Here is a 12,463-nt window from a genome sequence, read left to right as displayed (position 1 = left end):
GCAATTTCAGTTGAGTAGTGGTGCTGAGAAGTAAATGGGAGTGATAGAGTGATATAGTGGGCACTGGGAAGTATGAGGCAAGGAAGTAGAGTCAAAGAACACAAACATCTTTTTCTACAATTTTGGTGGATAAAGGGAGAAAGGCTAGAATGAATGATGACTGGGAAATCAGGGAAGGCTGAAATTACTGGAGGTTACAGGTGAGGTACAGAATAGGTTTAGAAAAAATGAGAAAGAATAAAAAGGAGAAAAGACTATGATCCTACAGAGGATTTTGAGCATTTTTATATACCTTCGATGAAGTACTTATGGGTATATGCTCATAACTGTTAGCATTATTACAGGTATGACTACCTTTGATGCAGTCAGCTTATTATCCTCCCCTCTCTCCATAAGCACTAACAACTGGGAGGATCATAAGATCCTTAAACTTAGGTCTAGAAAGGACCTCAGAGGTCATTGAGAAAATACCTTCATTTTACCTCCAGTTACCCTAGAAGCCTCTACCATCTGTAGGATAAAACTCTCACGTCACCTTTCTTCTCCCCTCCAGAAGTACTTTCTCTAACCAAGGGTAACCCGCAAGAGAAAGAGTAACAAAAAGAGCAAAACGTGGAAAACAATCATCTCATTTAAGCTGATTTGATCAACAAAAATGTATTCGAATACCTTCTATGTGCAAGACTGCATTAGATGCCAGATACAAAAAAGAAATTATGACAATATCAAACAGGCAAATTCTGCACATGGAGATAAAAGGACCAAACTATGCATGGATAAGTCTAATAAATATCATTCCCTAATTTAATTAATTCATTATTTCATAAGTCAACTAAGAAAATACAAATGATGGCATGCATCTAACACGTTAACAATTTAACCAAAATAAACGTAATGTCACTAGAAAAGAAATTCTTACTTCTTTAAAAAGAAATAAAAAGCGGTAATACTGCAAAACAACACATTTTCAATATTAAGTGATAAAATTATTATTACAATTAAAGCATATAACCTAAATTGGTTTAATCTCATAAACGTTTAAATAAACACATCATTATGCTTCATTAAAATTGTATAATCATATACAGAAGGAAATAAACCTAGCGCTTGATAAACCCAAAGATCTTAGCCACTGAAGTAAGAATTCCCTACTCAATAAAAACTGTTGGGGAAATCTGGCAGAAAATAAGTATTGACCAACATCTCATATCACATCATATACCAAAATAAGTTTCAACTGTGTACCTGACTTTGATATAAAGGGGCGGGGGGGGGGGGCATCATAAACAAAGTAAGGGAACAAGAAACTATCTGTCAGATCTGTGGATAGGGGAACACGAAAAGAGATAGAAAGGACAGTGTAAAGTGGACAAATTCGATTGCATAAAATTAAAAAGGTTTTGCACAAACAAAATCAATGTAGCTAAATTTAGAAGAGAAACATGTAAACAGAAAAAGTTTTCAGTAAGTTTCTCTGATAAAGTTCTCATTTCTAAGGAATATAAAGAACCAAGTCACATTTATAAGAATAAGAGAGAAAAGGTCAAATGATATGAATAGGCAGTTTTCAAAGGAACAAACCCAAGTTATCAATAATAAGGTGAAAAAGTGCTTCAAATAACTAATAATTAGAGAAATACAAATTAAAACATCACTGAAGTTCCACCTCACACCATCAGATTGCCAAAGGAATCTGCCAAAGGAATTATCAGTAAAGGAAAATGACAAAGGCTGGAGGACTTGGGGAAAATAGGTACACTAACACATAACTGGAGTTTTGAATGGGTCCAGCCATTCTGGAAAACAATTAGGAACTAGGCCCAAAAAGCCCAGAATACCACTACAAGGTCTATACTCCAACTAGAGTAAAGAAAGGAAAAGTGTCCATACATACTAAAAAAAAGAGTTATACCAGTTTTTTTCCCCAGTGCCAAAGAACTGGCAACTGAGGAAGCATGGAAAATGGCTAAAAATGTGATGGACTACTATAGTGCTAATAAGAAATAATTAGGGGATGGTTTCAGAGAAACCTGGGAAGATCTATATGAACTGATTCAAAAAGAGAAAACAATTTGTACAATAGTAATATCATAAAGACAAGTGCATAAGACTTTAGAATTCCTATCAATGCAATTAGCAACCACAATTCTTGAGGACTCATAACAAAATATGATTTCCATCTCCTGACAGAGAAAGGTGATAGACTCAAATTACAGATTGAGCCTTTTTTTTTACATGAACAATGCAGGAATGTTTTGCTTGGCTATATATTTTTGTTACAAGTGTTTTGTCTTTTTTTTTTTTCAATGAGGTTGAGATAGGAAAGGAAGAAAGCAGATTTTCATAATTTGAAAAAAAATAAAATTTAATTTTTAAAAAAATCCTATATTCTTCCTATTTGACTGGAGTTTCAAGTATTTCCCCTCTGATCAGTTACATGAAGGAACCCATCAAAAGAAACAGAATATGTGGTCTCTCCATTATCTTGCTTTCTTTCATCAAATTTTAATCGACCAAAGGTTAAAGAAATTAGAGTGAACTTCATCAAATCTAATAAAAAGGCTAAGCTAAACCCTAGGTAAAGAAATGAGTACACAATGAATTAATCTACTAGAAAGATTAAAAGTCTGTTAATCCTACTCATCAAACTTCCCCTGATATTCATTTTGCTTTGTATCACCTCTGGTCATTTTTTTCTCTTCCTTAGTCACTGAAACCTTCTGTAATAAACTCAACATTACAAGCAGAATAAACACCCATGGCAAACAAGGAAAACTAACATCGATTAAGAAAATACCAATTAATAGAAAGTTCCGATTGCAGCAACCTAATCACAATAAACCTAGGGCTCTTTCCAGTAACATTTTCTGATTAATCCCTAAGTAACCTAGTAAAATGTAAGTTCCTTGAGGGTAGGGACTCTCACTTGTGTTTCTACCTGCAGAACCAGGAACAGTGCCTGACACACAGTAGGTGCTCAATGAATGCTTGTTGATCAATTGAACCTCAAAGAAACTACATACAGAAAAGAATACCAACAACTGTATGGCACTTTTCATCCAAATAAATGCTTTATGTACATAAAACTTCATTGAATTTAACCATATCTATCCAGAACTTTAAAGTCAACCCTAACGGTAAAAACTTATAGCAAAGAACAGGACCAATTCCTGACTTTATCATTCAAGTCATTCCCTACTTCCCCCACCTTCCTCCCTCTACCCCCTAAGAAAAAAATTACTACCCACACAAGACTTTCAAGATTTCGACCATTTCTTAAAGGAACATGAATTTAGAGTAAGAACTTGGAGGTCATGTAGTACAATTTCCATTTTCCTGATATGGAAATTAAGGCTCAAGGAGGTAAATTAGCTTGCCCCAAACCACCTTGGAATGTGAGTTCCCTAAGGTTAGGGTCTTTTTTTACCTTTCACCTATCCTCCCCACTCTTAGCACACAGCCTCTTGAACAGAGTTTAATTAATGCTGGCAAATCAAAATTAAGGCTTGTTAATAAATGCCGGTTGCCTTGATAATTGATATAACCCACATCCTCTGCCTCCAAAAATTAAACCATTCTTCCCACATTGCTCTTAATCATCATGGAAGACCAACAGTCAGATGATCCGTTTAAAACAAAAGCCTGGTAATGGCCTTGGGAGAGAGGGGCAGTTTATCTACTGCGTAAGCTGGGTGCCTAAGTTTTGTCTACTGTGTGTGTAAGCTTGTCTATTGCAAGTTTGTGTGTATAAATTTGTCTACTGCCCTCAACTTCCGGAGTCTGTGTAAGTTTGTCAACAGTGTGCCGAGTGTGTTTGTCTATCGCCTTCAACTTCCCAAAGCGCTTTCCTAGCTGTTAACTCATTTCCTTCAGAAAAAAAAAAAATTTAAATTGTATTTACAGTTGGGCAAAGGACCCTTCTCCTCCTTCTCGCCGCCACACACACACAGTATCCCTCCTTCAGGAACAAGGACGGCACCCCCCCGCCCCCGAAGCAGGGCCCGTTTACGTCCATGACCTCGGTTGTAATGGGGTCACCGGTGCTTCCTCTCCTCGGCTCCCCGCCACCTTCCCGGGGCTTCCCGCACCCTCTCAGGGCTTTGATCTCCCTCCCATTCTAATTCTGCCATCAGAACATAAGCTCCTGGAGGGCAAGCTCGGTCCTTTTTTTTGGGGGGGGGGGGGTATCCCCGGCGGCGCCTAGCACAGGACCAGAAATGCAGTAAGCGCTTTCTAAATGCGTGTTGACAGACTGACTGAGCAAGCGCCCTCCTCGGCCCCTGCCCAGCCCCGCCACACTCACAGCGTGTGCCCGCACACGTTCACCATCAGCTTCAGGGAAGGATTCCGGTACTTGGTGGTCTTACACCGAGGGCAGCCCTGGTCGTCCATGGCGCCTACTCTCTACCTCCTGACTGACTCTCACTCCCCACACCCAGTCTCGCGGCACCGACAACACTGAGCACGACCCGGCCGCGGGCTCCAGACACTAGTGGAAGCAAAGCCGGTCTCCCTCTCTAATTCGCACCTCCGCGAGCAGGTTCCGTCGATGAATGGGCTCCGGCGGGAGTGCGGCGCCACCAAACAAAGGTTCCGGGGAGGGGGGGGGCGGAGGAGAGAGAAAGGCAGAGGGAGACAGAAAGGAGGGAGATAGAAGAGTAAAAGAGAGCCAGACAGAGAGGAGAGGGAGAGAAGCAGAGAGAGACAGAGACAGAGAGAGAAACTCAAAGCCTTGTGGTGGTTACTGGGTTCCTTCTTGCATCTTTCAAGGAAACTGGGACCATGTTCCGATTAGAAAAGCATATTCTAAGTCTTCCTGGGAAATTCCATTAGTAATAGAGGGTTTTAATGAGGGGAGGGGAAGAGGGGGGAAGTATTTTTTAAAATTGTGTACACTGAAATGAGTCGTGCTATTCCACATAAGAATATATAACTATATCATACATATATAATAAATAAAATATACAAAATAAAAATCTCATGGCATAGGGGATAGGTTATTGAACTGGAGACAAGAATGCCTGGATTTGAAGCCCACTTCAGACACTTTTTAACAGACAGCTTTGTGACCCTGGGCAAGTCTTTTAAGAGGAGTTGGACTAAATGGCCTCTGATGTCCCTTCCAGCCATAAATTTATGTATGATTCTCTGAAGAATGTGCCTAATTAATGTCAAAATAATATAAAGATCTACTGGTCTATCAAATAACTGCTTTCAATAGGAGTACCTTTGTCTCAGGGATGTCAAATTTGCCTTGTCAATTGTGACTAATGACGACACAATTTCCATTAAACCTAAAATCATCTTCGTACAAAACCTTTCTCCCCACCATAATAAATTCCAGCAAGGAGGAAAAAAATAATCTACAGATATCTGAGCGATCTCACTGAGCAATACTAATAAAAGTAAATCTACTTTTCATGAAAGATTTCAAAATACATTCCACACATTTGATAATACTGAAATATGTAGGAAAATAAATCTTTTCACAACCAGAACTGAAAATTTAACAATGACTCTATTCCTACTCAGTGAGAATGTATAACCTGTAATTGCAAGTAACATGTGAGGTCAGAGACAGGAGTTGGAATGAGGAGGCCAAGTTTCAAATACTGCCTCTGTCACTGTTACTTTGTACAATTCACTCCAGGCCTCAGTTTCCTCATGTGTAAAATTAGAAGATTGGACTAAATGACCTCTAAAGTTCCTTCCAGTTCTAAATCTATAGTCCTATTAATAGAAAGACATACTGGATACTAATGAGCTAAACAATGTCATCCCATAGGTCATCATTTCAATGTATATGATTGATTCATGTCTATGTCATCAGAAAAATCCTCTATTGGGGCCTTTCTCTAAGTCTTTCAATATTATATAGGTATCAAAATACAAAATTAAGCTCACCGAGAATGAAGATACATTTCAAGTGATGATAATCATTGAGAAGGCTACCAGTCTGAGATATCTCCCACCATCTACTGATCAATACTATAGGCATCTTTATCCAATGCAACTAGGATTGACAGAACAGAGATTAAATTATGCAAATAGCATAAGGCTTTAGGAATTTCTTCTCCATACCATCAGTTATCACCAAGACCTACAGCAGCATTTATATACTGTACTGATATTTATTGGAAATTGACACTACTGGTCCAGGATAAGAAAGCCAAAGTACTTTGAATTGTTGCCAATTTTTGGTACTCTTTTTTGCATTTTCTCTTACCCCTCTCTTTGTGAACAACACTATCTATTTCTAAGACAGCTGGCTGAAGGCATAGGGCTATAGCAATAGCACATAGGAATTTAGCCAGTCCAAATACAAATAGAACTGACTTTGGCATCATTTTGTAGCATGTTCCAACTAACTGAACTAACGAACCACTGGCTAGTTAACTATTCAAGATTTACAAAGGATTAAAAATCCACTATGATGGAGAAATGAGCTTTCCTCCAATTTTCAGGAGCCAAAATAGAGCCATAAAAAAAGTTACAGCAAATCTCCTTTCTTATTGGTATTACCAATTGATATTACCTTCAATGCCTTCACTGGATTTTTGACAATGTATTATAGATGACACAGAATTTCAATGATTCCTTTATTTACCATCATCAGTATGATTATGTAGAAAAGACAGAAAACACTCTAAAATCATAATCATATCTTGCTACTCTCTATGTCTAAGATTTCAAGCTTTTATCTAGATGGGCTACATGACGTGCAGGACATACTCAATAGTGTACACTAAGAATCACAACATGGATTTAGACCAGGAATTCTTCACCTTTTGTGTGTTATGGATTCCTTTGGCAGTCTGGGAAAGCCTATGGCTCTCGTCTCAAAATAATTTTTTGCTTTTAATTTTTTTTTACTTTCTTTTTTATTAATTAATTTATCTTTCATTTTCAACATTCACTTTCATGGGATTTTGACTTTTAAATTTTATCTTCCTCCCTCTTTTCCCCTCCCCAAAACAGCATGCAATTTGATATAGGCTCTACATATACATTCATATTAAACATATTTTCACATTAGTCATATTGTAAAGAAGAATTAGAACCAATGGGAGGAACCATGAGAAAGAAGAAAAAAACAACAACAAAAAGAGCAAATAGTATGCTTCCATCTGCATTCAGACTCCAAAGTTCTTTCTCTGGATGTCTATAGCATTTTCTATCATGAGTCTTTTGGAGTAGTCCTGGATCCTTATGTTGCTGAGAAGTAAGTCTATTAAAGTTAGTCATTTCACAGTGTGGCTGTAACTGCATACAATGTCCTCCTCATTCTGCTCATTTCACTCAGCATCAGTTCATATAAGTCTTTCCAGGTTTTTCTGAAGTCTGTCTGCTCATCATTTCTTATAGCACAATAGGATTCCATTACATTCAAATACCACAACTTGTTCAACCATTCCCCAATTAATGGGCATGCCCTCAATTTCCAATTCTTTGACACCACAAAAAGAGCTGCTATAAATATTTTTGTGCATACAGGTCCTTTTCCCATTTTTTATGATATCGTTGGGATACAGACCTAGAAGTGGTATTGCTGAGTCAAAGGGTATGCACAATTTTACAGTCCTTTGGGCATAGTTCCAAATTGCTCTCCACAATGGTTGGATCAGTTCACAACTACACCAACAATGTAACAGTGTTCCTATTTCCCCACATCTCCAACAGTTATCATTTTCCTGTTTTGTGATGTTAGCCAATCTGATAGGTGTGATGTGGCATCTCAGAGTTGTTTTGATTGGCATTTGTCTAATCAATAGTGATTTAGAGGCAACTTTATGGGGGTGGAGCCAAGATGGCAGCTGGAAAACAGGGACTCATTTAAGCTCTCCCCCAAATCCCTCCGAACACCTGTAAAAAATGGCTCTGAACAAACTCTAGAGCTACAGAAACCACAAAATAACACAGGGAAGCAGGTCTTCAGCCCAGCATGGCCTGGATGGTCACCAGAAAGGATCTATCACACTGTAGTGGGAAAGGAGCGCAACCCAGCGTGGGTCATGCCAAGACAGACCAGGCATGGAGGAGGAGGCCTCAGGGCCATAAATCACTGAGCTGTAGCAATTAGTAGACTTCTCAACCCACAAACGCCAAAGACCGCAGAACAGGTCAGTGGGAAAACTGCTGGATCTGGGTGAGACTAGTGCATGTTCCAGCCAGGAGGTGGTGTGGTAGTAGCAGCAGGAAGGTCTGGCAGCTGCTTCTGGCCCCAGGCCCACAGGGTAGGAGGAATCAAGCAGCAGATAAGAGCGGGAGTACAGGGAGCACTTTGCTGGTGCAGAGGCAAGGTTCTCTTGACTTACCCTGCTTGGATCTGGGTTGCAGTCCTGGCTATAGTTCTTGGGGGAGGAGAAGCGCTGGTGTGGCAGAGCTTGCAGTGAATGTGGAGGGGGAGTCCTCCTGGTAGTTATATGGCAGAAAGGAATGCTTGTACTCACAGAGCAGAGCACGGGCCAGGGGAGGAGTATCATACCACCTCAGAATAGAACTAGCTCTGAAAACAGAAGTGCAAGGCCCCCGAAGTTTGGGACAAAGCATTCTCCACTCTGAAAGGAGTCATACCCTGACAAAAAGTTCAAGGGTCAAGTAGTTGGCTGGGAACATGAGCAAGCAGTGAAAAAGGACTCAGACTCAGACTATAGAATCTTTTTTTGGTGACAAAGAAGATCAAAACATACAGTCAGAAGAAGTCAACAAAGTCAAAGAGCCTACATCAAAAGCCTCCAAGAAAAATATGAATTGGTCTCAGGCCATGGAAGAGCTCAAAAAGGATTTGGAAAAGCAAGTAAGAAAAATAGAGGAAAAATTGGAAAGAGAAATGAGAGTGATGCAAAAAAGTCATGAAAAACAAGTCAACAACTTGCTAAAGGAGACCCAAAATATTACTGAATAAAATAACACCTTAAAAAAATAGACTAACCCAAATGGCAAAAGAGGTCCAAAAAAGCCAATGAGGAGAAGAATGCCTTGAAAGTCAGAATCAGCCAAATGGAAAAGGAGGTCCAAAGGCCACTGAAGAAAATAGCACCTTAAAAATTAGATTGGAGCAAGTGGAAGCTTGCTTGAGAAATAATTTCTTGAGAAATAAAGAAATTATAAAACAGAACCAAAAGAATGAAAAAATGGAAGACAATGTGAAATATCTCATTGGAAAAACCACTGACCTGGAGAATAGATTCAGGAAAGATAATTTAAAAATTGTTGGACTACCTGAAAGCCATGATCAAAAAAAGAGTCTAGATATCATCTTTCAAGAAATTATCAAGGAGAACTGCCCTGATATTTTAGAACCAGAGAGTAAAATAGAAAATTGAAAGAATCCACCCATCACCTTTTGAAAAAGATCCCAAAAAGAAGACTCCTACGAATATTGTTGCCAAATTCCAGAGTTCCAAGGTCAAGGAGAAAATATTGCAAGCAGCCAGAAAGAAACAATTTGAGTACTGTGGAAACACAATCAGGATAACACGAGATCTAGCAGCTTCTACATTAAGGGATCAAAGGGCTTGGAATATGATATTCTGGAGGTCAAAGGAGGTAAGATTAAAACCAAGAATCACCTACCCAGCAAAACTGAACATAATACTCCAGGGCAATATATGGATTTTCAATAAAATAGAGGACGTTCAAGCTTTCTCAATGAAAAGACCAGAGTTGAATAGAAAATTTGACTTTCAAATACAAGAATCAAGAGAAGCATAAAAGGTAAACAAGAAAGAGAAATCATAAGGGACTTACTAAAGTTGAACTGTTTTGTTTACATTCCTATATGGAAAGATGATGTGTGTAATTCATAAGACCTTTCTTTGTATTAGGGTAGTCAAAGGGAAACATATATATAGACAGAGGGCACAGGGTGAGTTGAATATGAAGGGATGATATCTAAAAACAAATTAAATTAAGGCGTGAGAGAAGAATATATTGGGAGAAGGAGAAAGGGAAAGATAGAACGGGGTAAATTATCTCACATAAAAGTAGCAAGAAAAAGCAGTTCATTGGAAGGGAAGAGGGGGAAGATGAACGGGAATGAGTGAATCTTGCTCTCATTGGATTTGACTTAAAGAGGGAATAACATACACACTCATTTGGGTATCTTACCCTACAGGAGAGTAGGGGGGAAGGAGATAAGAGAGGGGGGATGATAGAAGGGAGGGCAGATTGGGGGAGGAGGTAATCAAAAGCAAACCCTTTTGAAAAGGGACAGGGTCAAGGGAGAAAAGTGAATAAAAAGGGACAGGATAGGATGGAGGGAAATATAGTTAGTCTTTCACAACATGACTATTATGGAAGTGTTTTCCATAATGATACATATGAGGCCTATGTTGAATTGCTTGCCTTCTCAAGGAGGGTGGGTGGGGAGAGAAGGGAGAGGATTTGGAACTCAAAGTTCTAAAAACAAATGCTCAAAAAAAGTTGTTTTTACGTGCAACTGGGAAATAAGACATACAGGCAATGGGGTATAGAAATCTACCTTGCCCCACAAGAAAGTAAGGGGAAAGGGGATGGGGGGGAATGGGGTGACAGAAGGGAGGGCAGACTGGGGAAAGGGGCAATCAGAATATATGCCATCTTGGGGTGGGGGAGAGTAGACGTGGGGAGAAAATTTGTAGCTCAAAATCTTGTGGAAATCAATGTTCAAAACTAAAATATTAAATAATAAAAGAGATGAAACCTGATTATTGAGAGCATTTTTATATTACTATAAATAGTTTTAATTTCTTCATTTGAAAACTGTTCATATTATTTGATCATTTATCAATTGGGGAATAACTTATATTCTTATAAATTTGACTCAGTTCTCTATGTGTTTGAGAAATGAGGCCTTTATCAGAGATACTGGATATAAAAATTGTTTCCCAGCTTTCTGCTTCTCTTCTAATCTTGGTTGCATTGGCTTTGTTCATGCAAAATCTTTTTTAAATTTAATGTAATCAAAATCATCCATTTTGCTTTTCATAATGTTCTCTATCTCTTGTTTGGCCATAGATTCCTCCTTTCTCCACAGATCTGACAGGTAACCTATTCCTTGCTCTCCTACTTTGCTTATACTATCATCCTCTGTATTTAAATCATGAACCCCTTTTGACTTTATCTTGGTGTAGAGTGTAAGATGTTGATCTATGCCTAGTTTCTGCCATACTGTTTTCCATTTTTCCCAGCAGTTTTTGTGAAATATTGAGTTTTTATCCCAGAAGCTAGAGTCTTTGGATTTATCAAACAGTAGATTACCATTAGTCATTGACTATTGTGTCTTGTGTACCTAACCTATTCCACTGATCCACCACTCTTATTTCTTAGCCAGTACCAAGTAGTCTTGATGATTGCTGCTTTATAATACAATTTAAGATCTGGTATGGCTAGGCCACCTTCCCTTACATTCCTTTTCATTAATTCCCTTGATATTCTGGACCTTTTGTTCTTCCAGATGAACTTTGTTATCATTTTTCTAGCTCTATAAAATAATTTTTAATAGTTTTATTGGTATGGCTCTGAATAAGTAAATTAATTTAGGTAGAATTGTCATTTTTATTATGTTAGCTCGGCCTACCCATGAGCAACTGATATTTTTCCAACTACTTAGATTTGACTTTATTTGTGTGAAAAGTGTTTTGTAATTCTGTTCCTGAGTTTGTTTTAGCAGGTAGACTCCCAAATATTTTATAATATCTACAGTAACTTTGTATGGAATTTCTCTTTCTATCACTTGCTGTTGGGCTTTGTTAGTAATATATACATATATATATATATGTATATATGTATATGTATGTGTGTGTGTGTGTGTGTGTGTGTGTGTGTGTGTATGCCAATGATTTATGTGGGGTTTACTTTATGTCCTGCAACTTTGCTAAATTTGTTTATTATTTCAAGTAGTTTTTTACCTGATTCTCTTGGATTCTCTAAGTGTACCATTATATCATCTGCAAAGAGTGATAGCTTTGTTTCTGCTTTGCCTATTCTTATTCCTTTAATTTCTTTTTCTTCTCTTAATCTCTAGTACAGTATTGAATAACAGTGGTGATAGTGGACATCCTTTGTTTCATCCACAATCTTATTAGAAATGCTTCTAGCTTATCTCCATTACATATAATGCTTGCTGATCATTTTCAACAGATGCTACCTATCATTTTAAGGAAGACTCCATTTATTCCTATGCTCTCTAATGTTTTTAATAGGAATGGGTGCTGTATTTTGTTAAAAGCTTTTTCTGCATCTCTTGAGATAATCATATGATTTCTGTTGGTTTTGTTGTTGATATGGTCAATTATGCTGATAGTTTTCCTAACATTGAACCAGCCCTGCATTCCTGGTATAAATCCTAGCTGTAATCTCTTGGCTAATATTTTATTTAAAATTTTTGCAGCTATATTCATTAGGGAAATTGGTCTATAATTTTCTTTCTCTGTTTTGGCTCTTCCTGGTTTAGGTATCAGCACCATATTTATATCATAAA

At 38.0% G+C, this 12,463-nt stretch overlaps 1 protein-coding gene across 1 annotated transcript in view; it reads right to left on the bottom strand.

Annotated features, from left to right (window-relative positions):
- Positions 1-4,555, bottom strand: part of MNAT1 (MNAT1 component of CDK activating kinase) — a 279,537-nt gene extending 274,982 nt beyond the window's left edge. The window contains exon 1 of the mRNA XM_036735550.1: positions 4,304-4,555. Coding sequence (XP_036591445.1) covers positions 4,304-4,392 — 89 coding nt within the window. The 5' untranslated portion in view covers positions 4,393-4,555. The remainder of the gene's footprint in view (positions 1-4,303) is intronic.
- Positions 4,556-12,463: the final 7,908 nt, after the last annotated feature.

The sequence above is a fragment of the Trichosurus vulpecula genome, chromosome 8 (assembly GCF_011100635.1).
Source record: "Trichosurus vulpecula isolate mTriVul1 chromosome 8, mTriVul1.pri, whole genome shotgun sequence".
Lineage (NCBI taxonomy): Eukaryota > Metazoa > Chordata > Mammalia > Diprotodontia > Phalangeridae > Trichosurus > Trichosurus vulpecula.
This window is presented reverse-complemented; position numbering and strand designations above follow the sequence as displayed.